This window comes from Stegastes partitus, unplaced genomic scaffold (genome assembly GCF_000690725.1).
Source record: "Stegastes partitus isolate 25-593 unplaced genomic scaffold, Stegastes_partitus-1.0.2 Scaffold2509, whole genome shotgun sequence".
Lineage (NCBI taxonomy): Eukaryota > Metazoa > Chordata > Actinopteri > Pomacentridae > Stegastes > Stegastes partitus.
The window spans coordinates 8,303-32,302 of NW_007580240.1; the positions used below are offsets into that span (position 1 = coordinate 8,303).

At 43.2% G+C, this 24,000-nt stretch overlaps 1 protein-coding gene across 1 annotated transcript in view; it reads right to left on the reverse strand.

The window, feature by feature from the left end:
• Nucleotides 1-404: 404 nt before the first annotated feature.
• LOC103375228 (WD repeat-containing and planar cell polarity effector protein fritz homolog) overlaps nt 405-24,000 on the reverse strand; it is a gene marked incomplete at its 5' end in the record, with an annotated part of 28,947 nt that continues 5,351 nt past the window's right edge. Inside the window, 5 exons of the mRNA XM_008305445.1 lie at nt 405-611; nt 9,205-9,268; nt 10,281-10,404; nt 10,799-10,987; nt 16,260-16,863. Of these exons, the coding sequence (XP_008303667.1) occupies nt 405-611; nt 9,205-9,268; nt 10,281-10,404; nt 10,799-10,987; nt 16,260-16,863 (1,188 nt within the window). The remainder of the gene's footprint in view (nt 612-9,204; nt 9,269-10,280; nt 10,405-10,798; nt 10,988-16,259; nt 16,864-24,000) is intronic.

Below are 24,000 nucleotides of genomic sequence, written 5' to 3' on the forward strand. Positions count from 1 at the left end.
AAAAAAAAAAAGAGAAAACTGGGCCTTTGCTGGTTTTAGTCGCCGTGCAAAATAAAAGTCAGTGTTTCATTGAAGACTCTTTTTTTCCCCCCAGTTTTTACTCAATTTGGTGAAAAAAAACTTCATCTAAGAACCACCTACATGCAGGAAAACTGTAATTTTCCACAATGAAAGTGTAGATTCTGTGTTAGTCGTGATCACATAAAGGTCGATGTTGCTTTTTTAATTTAATCTTGGAAACGTACGATAAAAATCCGCCGCTGTGTCTCACCTTTACTCGATTAAAAGACAACACGTTAGTTTTACATCAACATCACCCGCGATCTGATGGAATCCTACCTGCTGCTATTAAACGAGGGTTAGAGCCTGAGAAAATACCTGGCGTCAGATGTGAGGAGAGTGTGTCACGGTGGGCGAGTTACGGAGGTTATCGAGCATCCACCTCGCGTTTCAGATGTGAGGAGAAATAACGAGTCGTCTTTCTGGTTAGACGCGATGATTATTTTCTTACCGTTGCCTGCGACGGCCTGGGCCTCGATTTCATTAGCTTTCCTCTTGGCCACATCCGCTAGCACCACCTCGCCCTTATCACCGGCAACATAATGGAGGTCCTTTGAAGGTAATGCAAGAAAGAAAGAAACATGAACGTTAATCTAAAATGAATCTAGGCTCAGATGACAATAGGGCTTTTTTTTTTTTTTTTTGAGGGGTGGGGGGCGGTATTTTGGCGGGAGAAGGAAGAAACAGATGAAATGACAGAAAGAAAAAAAAATGAGCCGTTTGAAGCCCGACATCAGAAAGAGCACCGGTTTGGATGAAATGCCGGTTCCTCAAAAAACTTTGAAATCAGCCTGCTTTCGCCCCGCAAACCCCCCACCCACCTATCCACACTCACTAACACACACACACACACACACACACACATCTCTCTGGTTTTTGAACTAAGGAGGATGTTATCTGTCGCATTTCAAAAGTGGGAGAGGAGACGAGGGACTGTTCACCTTTCAGAAACGCTGGTATTCTCTCTTTACGGAGAAACATATCCAGCCGAGCATATTACTATATCAGCCTGCAACAATATTGGAAACAGCGTGTATCCTCTGTGTCTCTCTGTTTGAGTCTCACACGGCCATAAAGACAGATATTATGGTTAAATGATGTCTGAGGGTGGCTGATTTAAGGCTCTCGGCGGCCGTATACTCATTAATAACATCAGACATCTGCTCCTGTTTTAAGGTGCTGAACACTCGATCAGCTCGTCTTCTATTTAAATTGCTGAAAAACACAAACAAGTATGAACAAATTTTGTTTTGTTAATGGAAATATTTTCCCTACGATTGTCAATGGTAGAAGAACAGCTTCAAAGCATTAAAGGACGTTATTATCAGTGATCCCCAGAGCATCGTGTTGGGTCGTGTTTTCTCATTTTGTTTTGTCAAATTGATGAGAATGCTCTCTGAATTTTCCTGTGTGTTCTTAAACTTCTTAAATAAACACATTCAAAGCAAAAGCAGCACAACGATCAGCATTTAGCCAGTAGGTAGCAGACGGTTACGGACGTGGCACAGCTTTGCTCAATAAAATTAACTTAAAACAACAAGAGCACATGCTGGAAGGAAACTATATGTTGAATGAATTCAGGATAAAATCCAGACTATGCTGAATCAATGACCATCGATAGACGTGCATTTTTGTCTTAATGGTAAACGTGAAGGGTCTGGTTTGCTCTTTTGTGCCCCCAGTGTAATAAAGTGTCTCGTAAAAAGATTTTGAATGCTGTGTTGCTTTAGCTGCTGCAGTGGAGCCCATCAGTGAAGTCTGTGACAGAACCAGGCAGGTTGGTGTGAATGTGTGAAGCAGGATGGTGCTGAAAGAACCAAATATGCATGTTTATATGTGTACGTTGCATTTATCACATACTGTCCATACTGTTCATACGGCCATTATCTCCTGACTGGACAGTACATTTATCCAGCTTTATATTGTTATATATCTACAGCGATTCTCTTTATAGACTTAGTGTGTTTATATCACTCAGTCCATACTCTGTATACTCAGACTGTTCATGATGCACTTTGCTGCTCTTCTGCATTTCAGGTTGGATGCAGCCTTGTGTTGCTACGATACGTGTGTTGTGACAATAAAGTTGAATCTAATCTAATACTGGCATTAGTAGATGTGTGCTGAGAAAAATCCAAAGCATGCTTCGTTAGAATTGCAAAATTTCTCGACCTCTTAAATTGATTGTATCATGAATGAATCAAACCCTCATCCTGCAGCCCAACGAGGGGCTTCTCAGGGTCGCAGGGTTTCCCCGGGCTGATTGCAGGGCCTGAGGGCCCATCAAAGGGTACAGCGTGTTAAGGAAAGTCTTCCGCCTCAGCGACATCACAGGACATCACTGCCGTGACTCAGGGCTCGCCATGGATAACCCTCAGCTGGCTAAAGCCAGCCCCCAGCTGAGTCTGCACCCGGCCCTAATACCCCCATATTGTAACCCAGCTTTTGTACCCCCAGAGGAAAAAAAAGAGGGGGGTGCTGATTTCCAAAAGAGGTGGGAAGCAGGGAGGGATTGAGGCAGACAGAGAGGGAGAGTAAAGGAGAATGAGAGAGAGAGGTGCTGAAATTGAGGAGTATGAATGGGAACAGATTGGGTAATTATAGTGTGGTGCCTGCCCTCTGTGGCGAAGAGTTAGGAGGAAATGTGAAAATGGCCGACAACAAAATGGCCTCAAAAGAACCTAAATCGGCTCCCAGGACTGAGGTGGCTAATTCAGCCCCTGTGAACGAGGACATGGCCCCTCAATTAGATATGAGTGAGGCTTCTTAATTGATAACAAACAGAGCAGCGCAAGATTAAACAGGCGAGGAGGAGAGGAGGCAGTACAGTGAAATGATAATGAGGAGAGCGAGTGAGGAAGGAAAAGAAAGAAGAGTACAGACGGAGGGAGACAGAACAAGACATAAAAGACCTGAGGAAGGCAAAATTCACTACAAGGAGGAGAGAGAGGGAGACACTGAGAGAGAGAGATTGTATGACAGACAGAACAGAACAATATGAACATTTGATGCCGGGGCGTTTTATTCCAGCTTAGCTCCTCATAATACTGTCTGAATCTGGAGAAAGAGACCAAGAGAAAGAATACACGACTGAACAAATGTGAAACGAGAGAGAGACAAACTGGGAGCTAGGGAGAGAGAGAGAGAGAGAGAGAGGAGTATCAACCCGACTAAGAAGGGATAACAATAATACTGCATATAAAACCATCAGATATTACACCTCTTATTCCCTGACGCTCAAACGCGACACTAATCTTATTTATATAAGAGCTTTAGGGGTTGCAGCGAGCCAGCTAACCGCGCTGATAAAGAGGGGCGTTTTAGTGGGCCATTTTTGGGGAGTAGAGGGGAGGGAGGTGGTGGACGCTAAGAGCCCGATATTGACTGATATTTGGGTTACCTCCAAATAAATGAGGGATTAGGTTAACTGGCACAGCAGCGCTTACAGCACATTAACAGACGGTGCCTGTATGTTTGCAGTCTGACGTGGCGGCTGTGGATATTCCTGTCAAACAGGACCGATGGGAAACACGTATGTGAACATACAGTGTGGACTGTTTTTTTTTTTTTTTTTTAAAGCATTAACTGCACACAAAAGATTATTACAGAGGGATAAAAGTATAATCTCAGTGTCTTATGGATGCAGGCCATGCACACAGAATGAAAGACCTTTAGTGCATGTAATCCTGGGAAAGACATTTGCAGACTGTAATGCTTAATTATTCAGTGTTTTTTCTGACACAGTCCAAGTGTTCTGATTATTGTTGGTGACTTTGGTGTATATATGCCACATTTCAAACAATGCACTTCCCAGAGAATGAGAAACAACTTGTTGAATTTGGTGAGGAGAGGTTTGGCTGCAGAGAGAAACGGGAACATTGGAGTGATAGAAACTACAAAACAGTCCAGATTTCTTATCACATCTCTGCATGTTTATCTGTTATTACTATATTTACTGAACCCCTTTCAAAGCTTTATTTTGTACAAGCAAACTCAGAAGGGAAACATGGACAATGCAGTACTTTAAAAACATACCTAACTGGGTATATTGCAGTTTTAAATAAAGGTCAGCTGTTTAACTGAGAGCTAACAATAAACTCCAACATTCAAGCTAAACAATAAACTGCACTTTGAGTTCTTGTGGCTAGTAAATAGTTTTAAGGTGCATTTTTCCAGTGATAAACATACATTCAGATCAAATGCTGACAAGGAGATTGAAAAAAAGATTTCACACGGGCACAACAAAAGTGCAATGTTCACAAATGCGTATAGGCGTAATCCCTGGACATGAGCGCGCTTGTTTCTCACACACTTGTTATCCAGGAGTCTTGTGTTTGACTTCTATCAGATAGGTGTTAAGGACTTAGCGTTTTAATAGCGCTAATTACTCATCTGAGCGACAACAATGAGCTTATTGCCAAAGACGTGCCATACCTCCTCCTCCTCCTCCTCCTCCTCCTGCAGCAACGCCAAAACCCGGCGTCAGATAGGAGAGGAAGATAGGGGCTGAACCCAGCAGACGCCGCTCGCCTTACTGCTAAGCGTATCTAACAAGAAACAGTACAAGCCCTCATTGGGGAACAAAAGAGTCGGCATCAGATTCGGCTATCACACAATTTGATTTAATTAACAAGCTACATCAAGAACCAAAGACCCAGGAAGAGGAGGAAGAAGAAGAAGAAGAAGAGGGAAAAAAGGGGGAGGAGGGAGGTGAAGAAAAAAAAAAAACTTGTTGTTGGCTTGACTTGGCTGACGAATGACCTAATTGGTTGCATTATCAACTCATTATCAAAGGCTAATTAGGGAGCTACAGAACAATTATGGGGGGGAAAAAAATGCAGTAACCCTCTGCTAACTAACTCTACATTCACCCCCACCAACCTCCACCTCCGCCAAAACACCCCCCCGCCACCAAGTCCTCCTCCCCCTCAATTTAGCCCGACACTAAAGTGTTTCATTTTAACAAAAGGTTTCTCTTTTTGTGGGGAGAAAAAAAAAAAAAAAAAAGGCTTGGAGGGCCTCTATTGTTAGCTGGGAAACAATGGGGCCTGCCGGGGGTGCGCTGATAGAGGAGGGGGTGCATCATGCTGAGCGCTGCTAAAAGAGGTGAGGGCGTGCGTGTTATCTGTGTGTGTGCGTGCATTTTATCTAGTCGACGGTGCGTTATTGAGTTCTGTTTGGAAGTTAGAAAGAGTTGAAGAGAAGGCGGGGGTCGCCCTCATTAACCCCCTCCACCTCAACTCAATCAGCCGACCAGCGGGTTAAAGCAACAACACAACCTAATTAGACCGGAGGACAGAGCCAGGGGTGAGATGTCAACGTCCTCTATTCCCTTCCCTTCTCTCTCCGTTTCGCCTCTTTTCAGGAGACGAGGAGTTGCTGCTCTCTTGGTCGCTGAGGCAAGAAAACGCTTGAAAAAGCTCGTTGTGGCTGAGAATTAACTTGGTTACAGATCTGAGATGACGAGCGTCGGCGGTTATCTGAACCAGGTGCTACTTCTGCCTCTTGAGCTCGTTTGTATAAAAAGTAAAAGTCAAATGATTGATTAAATGTGTGCAAATATCAACTCTGCACGTTTGATTTAAAACAAGCAATAAAAAAAAGCTTCTGACTGGTCAGGTGTCGCATCAGAGACAAACTCTGGAGTTCTCAAACAAGTGAAATGGACGAGTGAAGCGGCTCCATAATTGGAGATGTTTCGTCGTTGTGGTCGTGTAGCTCCAGGAGCCACTGGACGGTGACGTACCACTGCTGGATAACATCACACAATCTGGAGTCAAAGGGTCACGTTCTCTAAGTTCCAGCGGTCTGAATCATTCCTGTGACTGAACCTGCTTTTTTTTTAAGTGTAAAACTGCGACTGAATAATCACACCAATCATCAGTCTGGTGATTGTTAGTCTAATGTGCCTGTTGTGTCTCACACAAAAGTATCTTCAAATAATTATGACAGCGGTTAAAAGTTGTAAATCTACATAAATTGGTTTGATTTTAGATTTTAATGTCTTTCTTGTGGTCATCGACTTGCATGAAAAAAGTGTTACTGAAAACAAATTTTATTGTTTCAGAAAAAAATGCTTCATGAATAAAAAATGTTTGGGTGTTTAGGTCAGCACATTGCAGGAGGATTTTCAAAGTATAGCACATGTTAGGGGCTGACTGGTTATTGGTCCTGACTAGTTATCAGATCAAACTTTCAGCATTTTTCCGATAATAGGTATTGCTATTTTAAAAACAACAACAACAAAAAATATTCCTAATAAATACGTTAATTTAAAAATGTCATTCCACATCAAATCATCACATTTTTTGAGTTTATCTAGCTTAAGATAAAGATGTTTATAAAGATATCAGAGAAATGTTCGCTTTATATATATCAAATACAGAATCTGCTAAATTGGACAAGTAGATTAAACTCAAAAATGAAAAATATACTCTTATTAAAATAACGTTTTGTTAGATATATTTGGAGACACATTTGACTACATGGATCCCCCTATCCAGTGATAATCTTATTGCTGTGGTGTAACCTGTCATACTTGCTCAATCAGCTGTTAAAGTTCAACAAAAATAACTTTTGTCCCACTTTTGCGACCGTGTCTTTCAAATCATAAAGTCTTCTACATGTGTTGGTTTGTATTATTGTAACACGCAGCTACATATGGTTCACTAGTTGACTTCTGCGTTATTTATTATTTTGTTAACGTGAGCTTAAATATGAAACTTATCACGACTGTTTCAGTTTTTTCACCTAGAATCAGAAATGTATTGATCTATTTATCCAGTTTTGTAGATTCTGGATCAATGACATGAAGAGAAAAAACTTTTATCTGTAATCTTTAAACAGCCTTAAATTCACTGTGCAATGAGCAAGTAAAATAAAATAAAAATCTCAGAAAGTAATTGATATGTCAAGCTTAAATTTCACAGATACTATTAGTTTATAGTAAAAACGTTTTAAACAAATCAGAGATGACTGAACAGAAGGCCCCTGATGATTCGATATGGAATAACCCATATGGACTACTCATGCTCTGATGCAGATCTAAAGTAATGTCCCACCTACAGCACCATCTGATTAATTACACATCACGAGTAATGACACTGAAAGAGAAATGCTGAGAAGTTTCTATAATTAAGCATAAATAAAAAATAAATAAACAAAAGCATTTCAACAAAGTTTTGTGTTGGAGTTCCAAACATCACTTATTGGTCTCCTTGGTTACTAATCATCAGTCTGAGAAGGCCATCCTGACTGACCCCTAATACATGTGGCTCATACGTAGCACTATGGGAATAATGACTGTAGCTGGTTCGTTCTTGTGGCTCCTGACGTAGCCGACTCCACCCATCAGAGCTGATTCAGATCCTGCTCTGAGCAACATTTGACTTCCATCGTGACAGGGCAGGACTTTGTTTTTCCTCTCCCCCACCTTTTCTTTTTTCTTTTGCATTTATCATTTAGCTTTCCATCTACACCACCTACCCCCTCCTCTCCTCGCTGCTCCCCCTCCTCCTCCTTCCTTTGCACTCTTTCAAGGTTCACAGGCTCGACTCCACCTTTTCAATTCGGCTTCCCAGCAGCACTACTTAGTGGGGAGGGAATTGGAACCAGTGCTATCAGTGTGATTGAGGGACCAGTAGGAGTGTGTGTGTGTGTGTGTGTGTATCCGGGTCTGTATTAATGTCTGGGGTGTTGGTGAAGCATGGAGCCAAAGGGGGCCCCATGAAAAAAAAAAAAGAAAAAAAGGGGGTCGGACACATAGAGGAGCATTTCAGCGTAGAGTGGAGGAAAGATGAGAGGAGTGGAGAAGGCCGAGGCGAGGCCGTGGAGGTTGTGAAAAGATGGAGGCCCAGAGCGACATCACACCTGCTCCGGGCTACGAGTGACACGACTGCAACAGAACAATTACAACAGGTTTCTGAGCACTAAAGAAGCTGCAGTAAACGTCCATAAATGCTCCTTATAATGAGTTTAATGTAACCCTCTAGAGTCCATCTAACTACTGAGTAAGAAACTAAATATGCTTTTTTGTTTTCTTCTTTACTCAAAGGGTTGATGTAGGACTCTTTGCTCATAAACAAACTACACCAAAGTTTCAGTCCTTCCATGTCACGGCTGCATTTCTGCATATAATAGTAATAATATAATAATAAATAGTAAGATAATAGTAGTTCTTGTTTTTTACAACCTATGAAGGATGTTTTAAAGTATTTGAGCGACTATGAGGATAAAGTTGTCAATGTTTATGTGAGCTTGTCTAAGTTTTCATCTACTTTTTGCAGGTTTAAATCTGACCAAGTAAAAAAAAATCATATGAAGAAGAGACACCAGGCATGTGGGTGATCCTATTCTATAAAATAGAAACACTGACTTTTTTGATTAATGTTGTAAGAACCGCTAGATGTCATTAAACTGTTCCAACAAGAGCTCAGGAGTCAGTAGTTGAGACACAAACATTAAAACTGCACCACATTTGTTTCATGCTGCATCATTCCCTCTTCTTCCATTTTCACTTTCAACTGCTGCAATGAAGAAAAACATGCCAAAAAAATAATATTCAGTAAAAGAATACACTTGGTTATACTTATCTTCAAAACCTACAGAGTGTTCGTAAGTGCAAACCTCCAGGAAATTTGTACAGTTGCCTATAAAAGAAGTTTCCATACCTCCCCTCCCTTACCTGCCTGTGGTCACCTGTTGTGTGTTTTACAGATGCAGCTCATGTGTATTGCTTGTTTGCAATCCTTGACTTTTTGGACACTCTAATGAGGTGTAGATTTAAGTTTTAGATGGGCAAAGCTGCCATTTTTGGCCCCACAATCTAGAATAAATAATCTATAATGACCACCTAAAACAAAATTAGAATCAGCAACTGATATCTCTTGTTAGGTGTAGTTTGTTAAGCGTGGACTGATTAGCAAATATTTTATCCATTTAAAATGACATCTAAAGAACTGATGGTGCAGTTTGTGAAATATCTCATGATTTAAATGCACTTTTTCAACTATTTTGTTAGGTCGTTTGTGTTCACAACATCATACATTTGGAGATGAACTGACTTAAAAACAGCCATTAAAGGGTTTTATTACCAGCAACCTTTGGGTCACATTTTGTTTTTCAGGATGTTTTCTTCTGACTCACCATGAACAGATCTCTGTCTTCTAAATCTACCGCGAGGAGGAAGGCCTTCTCAAAACGCTGGTGCCTGCAAAGACAATGGAGATGATAATCAATCTACATGCTTTGGATGACAAACGATAGAGGAATAAGTCTGTGCTACTATTTCCTGCTTTCTCTGGTGTGCACACAGACACGTTCCTCCGTCCGCAGACGTACACTTCTGCGTACAACACTGTCAATAATTGAACTGAGAATAGCGAGCTCTTTTCCTATTATCCAGAATTAAAGCTGGGAGAGAGAGAGCTGTATCTCCCAGTACAAAACACCTCAACTTTCCCTGTCTACAGCCAACATGAAACAAACAAACACAAGCGGAGAGAGGAGGTGTGAGGGAGTGTGAGGGGGGGGAGGCTTCCTTCATTTGATGTTGATGGAGAGAAAAAGAATGCAGGTAGGTGATAAGAGAGGAGAGGAGGAGGGATGCCAAACAACGCTCCAGCTCTGCTACAGAGGAGGAAAGAGGAAGAGAGGGAAAAGGGAGGTAATTGCAGGATGGAGAGCAGCGAGCGGCAGTGTGTGGGAACAACAGGGTCTATTTCAGTCAAACAGGCGTTTCAAAAGGCTCTCATGGCAGAAGGGAGAAAGAAACAACAGTCTAAACAGGTGCATGTGTGGCGCTTCGCCTTATGAATGACTCAAAGCTGCGTCGCTACGTGAGAGAGTGTGATGAAATCCAAAAGCTATTTCCTTTTTAGAATTTTTTAAAATAGCAACAGCAAACAAGCGGCATTAATTTGACGTCAAATTCTGAAAGACGTTTTTTGGACAGTGCCTCTTATTCTGATTCTCCACCCTGAGCGTTCCGCTAATGCCTTAAAAACAGTCAGTGGATGTGAGGAGTTACGTGACCACCAGCAGCAGATCTGTAGCCTGACAGAGGAACTTGTCTTAACACTTGTACTGTTTAGATATTGTTTAATTCCAGAAGTGCTCCTGAAAAGCCGACCTTGACCCCCCTGGAGGACGCGCACAGTCAAATTTCTCCCTCAGTGCAGCAAATTAAGACCACGTCAACAGCACGGGGTGGGTGGTGTTACCTGAGGAGGTGGTGAAAAAAGCGGCGGGCATATTTGCTGATTGGCTCCCTGTACTCCAGTATCACTGTATCAGAGAGAGGGGCAGGTGGGGCATAAAACACACCCAGAGCTGCCTCTAGCTGGGCTGCAGACACAACAGAAGCACACGCAGTCAAATTAACAAATACAAACGGCATTCACAAGGTTTTAGCAGATACAAACAATTCAGCCGAGCGTATTTTCTGTTTATTTTTTTTACAGAAAATGTAGTTAGCACGGGTAAATCTGCTGCCTTTTTGCATATTAGTGAGCTTTTTGTTATATATTCTGTTTTCCAGAAACTAAACTTTAATTCACAAAGTGCCAATTAAAAAGAACATTTACCAGAAAATGAACGCTAAATAAAAATCTAACTTCAATCGAGGCCAACAGGTTTGGTTGCAAGACTCAAACCCCTAAGGCTAACATGAGTCATGAATTCTGAAGAACGAGTATTTTAATTAGCTTATACAACGCTAGCTGCAAACGATGTGACCCACCCTCTCTGTCTGCGTTGAGCTCCAGCCTCAGCAGGTGGTTGGTGACCGAGCCCAGGCCTCGGTAGCACTCCTCCCCCGTGGTGCTCCAGTCCATGGCCTCCAGGACGCCCAGAGCCTCCCTGACCTGACCGCAGCGCAGTCTCTGCTGCAGCAGCTCCCCCAGACCCATCTGGCCCCCAGTAAGAGCTCCTGCAACATACAGTCGGGGTTTGGGTAGAGCTTGTTATTAAATGGAATAATAATGCATTTAAAAAAGGACGCAAAAAACAAAATGAAGCGCTGAATGTATGGTTTGACTGAATTATCAAACATTTACTGTATATATTAGGTCCTCCTGTGTGGTTTTGTCACTGTAAAACACAGTTAATTAAGTAAATTACAAAGACTAAGAGCATTATCTACACTGTAAAAAATGAAAGAACAGTTTTTACCTGTAATGTTTTAAACAGTGTACTGTTACTTTACTCATTTTCTCAGGTTCATTAAATGATAGACGACAACCAGTAAAATCACATAAAAAAGTACATTTTTTTAATGTTAATTGTGAAAAAAACAAATCAAAACTGTGCCCAGACATTTTTTTTTGTATCTTTAGAAATGGGAATTCTTTCTTTTACAATATTTGACCATAAAATCGTCCAACAGCCCAAAACTGAGCATAACGTCCACGTCAAAAATCTGCATTTTCACAAACAGCAACTTGTTGTTGTAGTGTGACAGTAAAATGACAGTTCTGCTGTGTTTAAAACTGCTTAAAAAAATCCAAATTTCAGATATTTGTCACTATTTTTCGTTGCTTTTAGTTTATATATGTTGTTGTTGTTGTAGTTTTGGAACTTTGCAGTACTCAACAGTTTATTACATATTTTTTCTGGCACCTTTGCTGCCTGATGTTTGGATTTTTACTTCTTTTTTTTTACTTTAATTTTTTTTAACAGTGTAACATTAATTTAGACTTTTCTGTTATTCTTATTAATTTTTTATTTCTTATTATTATTCCAAAAACAATACACAGCAAAAAAAAAGGAGAACTTTGTCATCTTCATCAACAAAAGGAGGAACAAAAAGACAATTTGAGATTTAAATTTCTATCCAACTTTAAAACAAATCTGGTAGAATTGTTTCAGGTTTTGTCCGTCCATCCATGTCACAACCTATCACTAACATCTCTTATGTGTTTTTAAAATTTCACTTTTATCATTTTTTAAACTGTTTTACTGTCCTCACTGTACTGTAATGCCTTTTTGGTGTATTTTTCTAACAGATGTCAAGGTTTGGATGATAGAGCAGTGACCTCATCGTCTCACAAATGTTTAAATATTCAAAAATTGCAACCACAGCTCTTGATATTTTCCTTCATATATGTTAAAAAAGGAGAATTCTCTTCAGGCACTTGGTTGAGCATGCAGAATAACCCGGAGCACTTACTGAACTTAAGTGAGTGTCCAGTGGATCAGTTTAAACTCCGAGGCAGCACTAGATTAGTTAGACTGGCATTGACTTGTCAATCAATTAGCCGAGTCCGTTCAATCCTCGGTGTGCACTTTGTGTGTCAGCGTCTGTGTGTAAATGCAAAATAAAAACAAGCTTCTCCTCATCAGCATCTATTTACATACGCTGGGAAAACACCGAGCAGACCGTATGTCTTCTTATCTTGAAGTAATTTGCCTAAATATTATTCAGATATACAGTATATGTAGCGGAGGCGGGCGATCTTCTGCGACACCTGAGGTCATCTGAGCGACGCTACAGCTGATTATGCCTTCTGACCACAGGTGACTGATGGTGCTTTTGTTGGCGTGTGCGTGTGAGCAGATTAGGACGCTGAATAATGGAAGGACGAGGTTTTGTGGCCTTCCCGGTAGTAGAGGTGTCTTGTTCTGTGAGTAAAAGGGCAAAGGAAGCGTTTGTGACTTTACAGAGTGGCTCATACGGGAAGTGCAGGTGTTGGATGCCAGTGGTAATTATGGTCTATTGTGGCTTAAACACAAAGATGCATAGAACAACACGTGGAGGAATCTCAGACTTGTTTTGGGCAGGGCTGATGTATGCTAAACTCAAACTGCTAGTTGCCATGACTGAAGACTATGTTGATGGGCGTGTCCAGGCTGTAAATTCAACCTTTGGATATACCTGTACATTGACTATCGATCGATCTCATTACAATGCACTGTTCTGATGGGAAACCTTGCTAACTAGCATTCATGTGGATGCTACCTAGACACAACCCATCCACATGCAGGCTGTTGCAAACTAATCACACCCCCCACATGGCAACTCCTAAATTGCAGCAGCTTCCCCCAGCAGGACAATGTACCGAGCCTCGCCGCAAAAATCTACTCAGGAGTGTTTTAAGGAACTTGACAAAGAGCCCAAAGTGCTAACGTGGCCTCCAAAGTCCCCAGATCTCAATCCGATCAAGCAGCTGCGAGATGTGCCGGAACAAGCCCAATCCACGGAGCTGCATCTCACGTCCATTCCCAGATCAGATCAGAGCCTTTTCTGCCTGCAGGTGGTTTTAATGTTGTGGCCGATCGGTGTATAATATTCTTCGGTGATGTAGTTAAGCCTGTGTGTTTCCTAAACGAACTGTGGACATGGCTAGTGGCACAGCTCTGCACAGTGTAGGTGATCCCTGACAGCAGTCCTGTCGGTAGGGCCAGACTGCAGGCAGGCAAAGTCACTACTGACTCTTGTCTAATTAATTGAAGAAGTTGTGTGTCTATCTGTGTGTGTGTGTGTGTGTGTGTGTGTGTGTGTGTGTGGGTGGGGTGGGGGGTTGGTGGTGGTACGAGCAATTAAAATGACAAGCTGGCAATTAGCAAACCCCCAAATCCCCTAAAGAGTGGGCTAATGTGGCTAATACATCAGCTGAGTGGCTCGTGTGTGTGTGTGTGTGTGTGTGTTTTTTTTGGGTACTGTATGTGTGTCGCTGTGCGTAGGAGTCTTTGAGTTGGGCGTTGACGCTAAGCTAACGCCGAGCAGAGACAATGGATCATTGAGGCGTCAAGGACAAGTCGGTTCTCTCCCACACCTGTCCACACCAACTTATTTGATCAGCTCGGCTCAAGCTCACTGTGTCGGACACGAAACGACGACGAGCGGGACGGGATCAGCGGCGGCGTGAACAAACAGCAGCGACGAATGAGGACACGCAGAGTGAATTAACACAACTCAGAGCATGATCATGACTAAAGCTGAGCAATACAATATTCCAAAATGTGAAAAAAAAACATAGTTAAAGCTGTTGTAATTTGGTCAATCATTCAGTAAATTATGTTAGAATCAGTTTTGAGAAATGTCCAATGTCTAGGCAGCAGGTTACGGCCTCTTGGTTGAACTGATTGGTTGATATCTCACCAAAAACTGGGATAATATTTACCAGTTCCTCCTGGAAAACACTGATAATGCTGCATTGTGTTGTACTTGTGAAAACAGGCAAAAACAGCTGAGTAACAAATGAAAAAAACCAAAAAAACGAAGTGGAATGAGAAGCACGATGCCCGGCTCCTCTCTCACCTCACCTGTCCAAGGTTACAGATAATGGATGACACTGGCATCCCGTATCAAACGCTGGAAAGGTGCAGGGGGTTTCCAACGCTACCATCTGAGCTGCAGTTTGGACCACACCATGAATCCAGCTTAAAAGTTCAGGATGACACTACATGTTCATTTTGATATGCATCATTAGATTCAGACTAACTAGCTCGTGCAGTAGACGACTTGTCCAGGTGCTTTATTTTCTACTGTCAAATAAATATGCACCAGCTTGTGTTCTCTTTATTTATTCTACACCAGCTGCACAAGCGGTTACATAATTACGCCTTAAACATCAGTAATATTTCACTACATTCCCATCGCTGCTAAAAAAGGCTATTTTCCTTGCGTGCCGTGCAGCACATTCCCCGGTCTGCCCCTCCACAGCCTGCACCGGTGCCGGCCCAGCCGCGGCCAACGTGTGCCCAGATGAGATAACTCGGTGCAGGCAGGGGGGTGGGGGCGGGGGGGCACCAGGGAGAGCTGCCTCCTATGGAAAAGAGAGAAGCTGGAGCTCGGCCAAGTCTTTCTTCCTCGCCGCCTCCCGACTCACTCCTTCTGTCATGTAGCGGGCCTTATGAAACAAGTCAATACAGAGAAGGAGCGCAAGCAAACAAACAAATGAGTTGGAGAGTGTGTGTGTGTGTGTGTGTGTGTGTGTGTGTGCGCGTGCGTGCATAGAAGCACAGAAATAGAAGAATACACACACGTGTGTGTGGGGGGAAGAATTATCATGGAGAAAAGACGTGCAGTGACTTTCTTCATCAAAACCTTGGCAGGCGATCAGAGGAAGGAAAGCTATTGTTGGAAGACACCCTCCCCTTTCGCTGTGCACACAGGCAGCCGAATACACACTGTCAAACACACACAAACGCACACATCTTCTACCTTCCTCCCTCCCTCCCTCCACCTCCACACTCCTGCTTTCAAACTTCAGCAGAGAGTTGCGTGCCACTGTCACATCTTCTTTCCAAAGTCACAATTAAAGATGCCGAATGTGTGCACGTGTGAGTGTGTGTGTGCGAGCGTTCGAGGGTGAGGTGGCTGCTTCGGAAAAATTTTGATTGGCAAACTTTATCTGGGGGCCCCGAGGGACTGCGCAGCCACTGTAAACGATTTATCGGAAAAATGCATCCCAGAATGCACCTGGGGGGCTCGTGCCCCGGGGCGATTATTGAATGACCTCTGAGAGCGTGACTCCTGCTAACCTTCCCGCCCGTCAACAAATTAACTTCCCTCAGCAGTGAAGAGGTACCAGGACGACCCGCTCAGCAGCCACATTTACACAGCCGGGTTCAGGCACAGTGTCAAACCCAAAACAGAGGAGGAGCCTCTGAAGGGAGGAGGAGGAGGAGGTGAGGAAGGCCTGTAAGTTGTTCTCTATTCAGAAGCCTGGGCGAAGGTTTCGTTTGAATTTGAGGGCACCTATAAGCAGGAGATGTGGTTACATTTTGAGCATCATTCACTTTTGGTTAATGTCTACACACCATTTTGTACCTTTCATGTTGGAACTTTCTCTAATCATGTGAAGGAAAACTCACATTTTTTTGTGGGTTTGTGGCTTCTAGTGCTTTGTGGACAACAAATTGTATAATTTTGATGCCAAATATTTGCATCCTGCTTCTTAAATGTGATGATTTTCTATTTTTTTTCTGATTTATGTTGCTGCAAATTTAACATCTTGGGTTTTGAACTGTTGATTACAATCTGAAGACATCATCTTGGAATTAAGGAACTTGTTTTGGGCTTTTTCTTATGAAGTGAGCCAATCATGGAAGTAATAACAGATTCATTAATGAAGGAAATAAGTGGTGGTTGCATGTCTAATGATGGATTTTGGTTTCTATTGCACAATTATTCACGTATATTTTGATGTTAGTGAGATTTCAGTCATTGTTTTTGCAGTGGAACTTATTGTACGTACCCAGTCTGAATCTCAAGGCAGCTAGCGGTCCCCCATGGAAGGCCAGTGTCAGCATATCTGTCCCGTCTGGGCCTCCGTCCAGGCCACTCCCCCACTGCAGTCCCGCCAGGCCTCCAGAGCAGCGCAGGTGCTGAGCTAGTCTTAACGTGGCAGCTGAAGCTACCTCCTCGGCTACCAGAGCCACGCTCACAGGTGCCAAGCCCACATCAAAGCACATCAGCTCCTCCTGCCCCCCTCCCACCACGACAACAGCCCCAGCGGGGTGCCAGGCGAGGAGGGTGGGCGGCACGGGGCAGGAGGCCAGGAGAGAGACCCCCCGCCGCTGGTCGTAAAGGACTAAGGAGGAGTCGCTTAAGCCCAGGAGCAGCGTGGTCTCGGAGGGGTGACGGGAGCAGGAGATGGGGCGGGATGGGAGCGGGATGCGGGTGACGGACAGGCGGTGCAGACGTCCTCGTGAACATTCGTACGTGCAGGTGTCGGCCCAGGAACCTTCTCTGGATCCTGGAGGTCCTGCAGGTAGTTCTACGGTCAGCACCTGGTAGGGCTGCAGCAGGCTGAAGCGGCAATCCAGGGGGTGACCTTCAGTCCGGACAGAGCTGAGGACCTGAGGGAGTAAAAGTAGAGAAGAGAGAATGATTCAGAGAAGTTAGGCAGTTCACCTGATACACCTGAACCTCGTCCCCATGAATCTCACCCACAACAACACTCTTTTCTGGGTAGTAGCAGAAGATTCTCACTGAGGATGTTTAAATCCATCCAACCAGTTTGTAAAGCTTGGAAATAACTTTCTTAACTTCTACATTAGGGTCAGACTAGTAACGATGAGGCATTTCTTTGCATACTAGCATCATGGTTTTAGGAACAGCAGTGCCATCACCATGGTCCAGACTGAAAATCTTACACAGTCCTGAGATCCAACATGGCACCATGGATGTCTGCCCCTGTGCTCTCTGTTTTATCTTATTTTGTGGCCTGCAGGGAAAAATCTGCACATTCTTTTACTCTTTATTATCATTTAAAGTGCCCTGGATTTCCTCCACTTGCTGTTTATTTGTCCTTGTTTGTCTTGGAACACTTTCTGTCTGTTGACTTACAACACTTGCTTTTCTCTACTTGTTAGCATTTACTGTCAAGCACCAAACCACCACGTCAAACTCCCGGTATGGAAAAACCTTCAAAAAGAACAGGTTCTGATGAAATGTGGAACAGATATCCATGCTGTATAGAGGACAGGAATCTTCATGACTTTGTTGATCCCCTGACTTTTCCTTTAGTGCCCCCACGATGGAGACATGATGTGTTTTGGAATGAAACATCTCAACAACCAATAAGGCCATTTACATCTCTTCAGAATAAACTGTAATAACCTCTTCTGACTTATTTTAACTGGTACGATCATTTGTCCCGTACTGTCATTCTCATCTGCCTCATCTTTCCCTCATGTTTGATGTTAATTTGCAAACGTTAACATGTCAAAGAAAGATTCAAGGGTCTTTGTTGAGGAAAATTAAGGTAAACTTCCTTTTGTGAAGATGGAAAAAACATTTCTTTCACTTCCACCCAATACATATATCAAACTTAGATGAAGTCCATGTGTTCTGACTGTTCTGTTTTCGCTTCTGTGGAGATCCACCTTCAGTTACTGAGCGACTAAAGTTCCTTCTTGATACTGGAGTGTTTAGAGAGTGGATACCGTCACCAACATGTTCTTCTACTTCTGAGCTAAAAGACGTTGCTTTGCCCAGCACTGTTAATGAATAAACCTACTTTTGAATAAAAGAAGGATAAGAAAGCAGACAAAGACAGAGCAGGCGAGAGAAAGACGGAGACAGAGAAATTAGTCATACCATGGCAGCAGCCCCAAACCCCCCGGAGATGGAAGAAATAGAGACTTCCACACTGCTCATAAACACCCGGCTGTCAATCAAGACAGCTAATGATAAGAGCTCCGTTTTAACTCAAGGTCAACAACATCTTCTCCCTGAGCATGCCACGGCTTGGCACCCGCCGATAAACAACCTCCTCTGTTTACCTGAGTGAGGAGCCAAGAGCTCAACGCAAGACACAGCAAACGACAAGAAACGAGCCTTTTTCAGATCACATACGAAGAAATCTGGGGGATTATTTGAGCAGTGGTCAAATCTAGAATGCAGATTATTTGCTGGTCGCCCACAGCCAGTCGGTAGGAGTGGGCACAATGGTCCTGCTAAGAGAACAAGCGATGACATGGAGGGAGATAGGCCATGTCACGGGTGGCGCTGTCGATAAACACCCACCAGGAACCAAGAACAGTAGGTGGATGACAGGAGACAACAGGCTGTACTAAACAGCAGCCCAACACTTCCACAGTCACTAACAGAGCTTTTTAGGAGGGATTTCACCTTACCAAAGCCTCTATCAGAGCCCTGCATTGACCGTGGCAGCTTTGGCTAAATGAGCCCATTTCTTTTCGCCGTGTAGACAGAAAGAGGGATCGGCTGCTTGCCTGCCTTCCTTTCCTTTTGCAAAGCTGCTCGGCCCAGTTTTTTGGCAGGCATTGCCAAAAAGGGACTTAGAGGGAGGAAGGCAGTTTTTTTTTTCGTGTTTTTTTTTTTTTTTCCTGCCTGCCCATGGTCTACAGCAGGAGAGAAGCAGATGACTGTCCTCCTGAAAGCTTTTTTCCTCTCTATAATCCCCCAGAGCTAGCTCCTGCTGCTCCCCGGGGGGTGGGTGCTGCGTGTGAATGTGTGTGTTTATTTGAGGCAGCAGGCAAGAGGGGCTCAATTCATGTAAAAGGTGGCGTATCCTTGGGAGGGTGCAGTTCTACATTTCGGCAGGGACAAAGTGACACATGCATTAAATAGACTAGCGCACAAACACATAGCGGGCGAGGGTCCATCCCGCAGAATGCTGTCACAGGAATCACAAGACCCACTTCGATGCCACAAACCCTGACCCTCCCCAACCACATCTCATCCTCTCAGCTTTTCATCCCGTGCCCGGTTTGCTAGTGCCCGCTGCCCGCTGTGCCAGCATACGATCATGGCACCGTCGAGGGGGGGGGGATGAGGTGCAGCTGATTCAGCTCTGTGGCCCCTGACAGGTGACCCTCCAAGAGAAGGAAAAGAGGCACAGCGTCAGCTAAAGTTCAGAGGCAACAAGCAAGCACTGCCTGGACTGGTACCATCAGCAGTAGCCAAAGTTTCCAGGAGTTTTGGACTCACGCTCAAAAACGACGTATGCTGCGGGAGAACGAACGCACATTCAACCTACATCACGCTCGACTCGTGTTCACAGCTCAGTTCACTCATGTCATGCCATAGGTTGACTACAATTAGTCAATCTTACAGTAGAAATCAGATAAATTTAATGACATTTGCTTATTTTCACACTCAATCAATAACATCGATTTTCCGGCGAGACGGCTCAATACTTCAAATAATAGGCCTCAAACATCAGCGCATCGACTTGTGTGTACATACAGTCTATTATACAGTTGATTTACAGCTAGACTGACAGTTTATGAATCTATGAGGCTCTCTGCTCATATAATCAATATTTCATGAAGACATAATGAAGTATATGAAGACAGCACGAAATATAAAGTCATTCATTACAGTAGCTTCCAGGTCAGTTCAACGTCCTATTAGGAATGAAAATGTCTTTATAACTTTGCTTTGTCATGTATTTTAGATTTTTATAATGAATACTGACCACCTCGATGACACTATTCAGCTGAGTCACTTTAAAAACACTATTTTTCAATAAGCAGCACTTGATTATTAATTCACAGTTGTATTTTAATTTTAATTTTCTATATTCTGTGTTTATAAGACACTTTGCAACGGTCGCTCTGAAAGGTGCTTCATAAACAAGTGATTTATAAATTAGGCTTATGCACAAAATTCTAACATTTCGCTTGGTTTTGGTTTTGAGAGGACACAAGTTCTTTGACTGGAGCTTTGCACTTAGCGCAGATGTAATAACTTTGCCTTTGTTTTCCTCAACATGTGCCCGATTTGAGTGCAACAGTTCAGACATTCAACGCAGAATGCACTCAGCGACGACAGCGTTTTCTCACATTTACAGCCACCAGGTTGGCTTTTTGAATTTTGGTCATCTCTAAAGCCACACTCTTTTTTTTATTCTGTGTGGTGTGAGCTGAGGCAGGCCCCTGAAGGCAACACAGCTGATTAGGAGATTAAAGCCGACTCAGAACTTGCAGGGTTGCGGGTTTTGAATCTTTTTGGAGCCGTAAACTCTGAAACTGCAAACACTCGTGTTGCTGTTAAAATCTGACAAATGATGACACAGATTAGCTGCAGCTGACTGTATGATTTCTGCATTAAGATCTTAAACATGCAGTTACTTGTGTGATTTCTTTGGAGCGTAGTTTGACTACGACGTGTCACAAAAACACTCATTTGCACTCCATTTTAGAAACTCGACAGAATTTATAAGCCAAAACAACAGCAGGAAAGACTTCTGTAACACAGCGTACATGCGTCATTGTAAAATACACATAAAGCTTTGTTTGCCTGAGAACTCCCCAAAGCGTACTGTGGCATGTGAACGTACGGTATTCCCTAAATCTGAGAGCGCAAAATAAAAAACGAATGACGAATAAGGTCAAGCGAGGGAGAGAGCAAGTGAGTGAAGGGATGTACAAAAGACAGACGGAAAGAAAAGGATGCAGACAGACAGAAATATGCACAGACGATGATAAGAAAGAGAGGAAATGGAAAAGAATAAAAGGGACGGAGAGCAGAGGGAAAGAAAGTGGAGACATGAAGAGAAAGATGCAAAGAGAGCAGAGACGAGGAGAGAGAGGGAGACAGACAGACAGACAGAGAGAGAGAGGACCTCTAGTAAGTAGCTTTCTCCTGGTTATTGGTTTCAGTGACTGGTCAAAACTATTCTTCGCCATTCTTCTCCTCTCTCTCTCTCACCGGCACCTTTTCTCCCCCTCCGTGGCGTGAAAGATAAAGCGGACGGGCCCAACTGTGTGGCTGGCCCTTGTTCACAGCAGTGGCCTTTTGAAGCCAATTTTCCAGCTCACGGAGCAGAGAAAGACAGGGAGAGACGGATAGAGAGAGACGGAGGGACTTGGAGGAGAGTCGAGGGATGAGGGGTGCTGTGGAGGAGGAGGAGGAGGAGGATGAGGAGGAGGTGGCGGTGGTGGTGGTGAGGGGTTGGCCGGGTGGGACCGGGGAAGTTTTAGGTATGTGAATTAGGGTTAGAGTTGAAGTACTGATGTGAGAAAATGCACCGGCACAGCGGGATTACAAACCCAAATCTTCCTCACACCTTAGCGGTCATAACTGCTGCCACTAAACATAATTCTGGGAGGGAGGGAATATTATTCTGTACAGGCAGTGTTTTTTCCTGTGCGGTTTTTAAAAAGCAGTGGAGCTCGAGGGGTAATTCTGCACTTTGGATTCCACACATCGACCCTCTCGTGGTCCAAATTATTCTGCAGTGCTCTGCTGAAATGTGCTTTCTACTGTATATGCTTTAATTCTCCACGTAAAGACTCGAAATGTGTACGTTTGAGAAGCCAATTCAGCCATTTTACACCATTAACGTAGCTTCAAAACCTCCCCTAATCATAGGAACAAATGCAGAACAGATTATAGATTATTTCATTTCAATTATATACTCTTGCTTTATTCTTGAGTCAATAATAATCAAAAGACAGCAGCAATGACACAAATGCAGATCAAAAAGCTGCAGACAAACTGTCTGGTGACAGATAACAGGACAGTCATATGGTTAAAAAAAATAAAAACAACAACAGAAAAAAGTATGTTCACAAACAGCTAAAGAGACTTAACATGAAGAAACAAACAAACATTCATCTGGTGTTTCCTTTTCATTAAGATTATTAAATTCCAGGGAATGGCTTGTGTTTGTTTGCTGGGTGGGGGAGTGAAGGAGGGAAGCATGAAGGAAGGATCATTAAAAATGTTAACCGGCTGCATAAAACTAACTGTGTATGTTTGCCTCCCCCCTCGTTTGCGTGCCGTGGCTCCACTTATCAGCATGAGGAGGGGAGGGGAGAGGGGGGGGCATGCGAATTAAGACCACATAGGGAAAGAAATCAGACTTTTTTAAATGCCGAGAGACTGGCTAGAAAATTGGCTTAGTGCGGCAGATAGCGAACTGAACAAAAGGAACATATATATGAGCTTGAAGTGATTGAAGTAGCTGGCGTCGCCCGATGGGTGCCCGGCGTTTGATTCCCGCTACGGCTCTTACATAAACTGCTCGCTTAATTTCACACCGCGCATCTGAAAAATGACAACAAACGCTTTCATTAGAGCGCGATGCCGCAGCCCCACGAAGAGACTTTAATGTTCTTGAAGCGAGGAGGAAGGAAGGAGGAGAAGGAGGACGGTGGTGGTGGTGGTGGTGGTGGGGTGTGGAAAGAGACAGAGAGAATAAACTAGGTGAAGGAGTGTGATAAATGTGGAGAGCGTTCCAAAAACAAGAAGCAGAAAAAAGCAGCAAACAGCATCTGCTTTGATTATTTCAATATTCATGTGCCCCCCCACCTCCAATCCCTCCCTCATTCTCTGCTGCGTGAATTTGTTTCCCTAGCATGCGATTGGTAACGCTCATCTTTCCTCCCTCTCGCAGACTTCTCCCTCTCTGGTGTGGTGAGTATTTTGCATACGCTTACCGAGGTACGCGGTACGAGGAGTGGAGTTAAGCTCGGTTCGGTAATTTGGGATCTTTCATCTGCGTTTCGGCACGAGGCCAATCCTACATTGACACAGAATCGGGTCATGGGTAGGGTTTTTGCCAGAGGCCACGAGGATGTGCGTCTCAGCCTGCATGTGTGAGAGTGGGTGTGTAGGCGTTCTCCTTCACGCTGTACCACAGCTTAGCTCTCCCGCTTATTTCATATGGTGATGCATGGAGGTGCAACACAGAGGTACCACCCTTGAGGTGACTAACACACCATCCCCAATCCCATCCATGACAACACAGGTCTCTTCTCAGATCAGCAGCTTTGTCGCTTCTCTCACTATGTGTCTGGTAAGTGTGTGTGCCTGAGAGAGAGTGTAAAAAAAATAATATATAGCTGGAGTTATGATGTATGTTACTGGAAGGGGATTAATAAACCCGAAAAGTTAAGAATGTTTGACGCAGGAGCTCAATATTTAATTATTTGCTAGATTATTGTGTTTAGATTTAGTTTAGCTTGTCCTCAGTAAATAAAGAAAAGCTAAATTTAACGTGTTTTGTGCAAACGATAATCCATGTCTGTTAAATTTGAGCCACTTAAGGTGATTCAAAGTGCACCAAGCAGGTGAACGTTGTACTTAAGTCAAGAAAAGAGAAAATCAATTCCATGATTACAGCTGGCGTCACTTCCAACATGTGCTACTGTATCCTTTAAATTCCTAAATGAGCCAAATTATTAAAAAGTTTTGAAGAAAAAGCTCCTATTGTGCTGAACAGGTAGGCTAAAACTAATGTGTATTTTTATTGTTGAATATCTTGTTGATTGTTTTCCGGACAAAAATAAAAAATAAATTCTGTTTCCTAAAGTAAAAACACGGCATAATCACCTACCTACCTAAAAATATTCATCTTACTGTCATCGAAGAGTAAAGAAATCAGAGAATATTCACATTTAAGTACCTGCAATCAGAGAACTTAGACTTTTTTCCCCTTAAAAAAAGATGCATCAGCTGTCCAAATAACTGCTGATTAATTTATTAGTTGCAGTTAATCAACTTAATCAGCGCTAAAC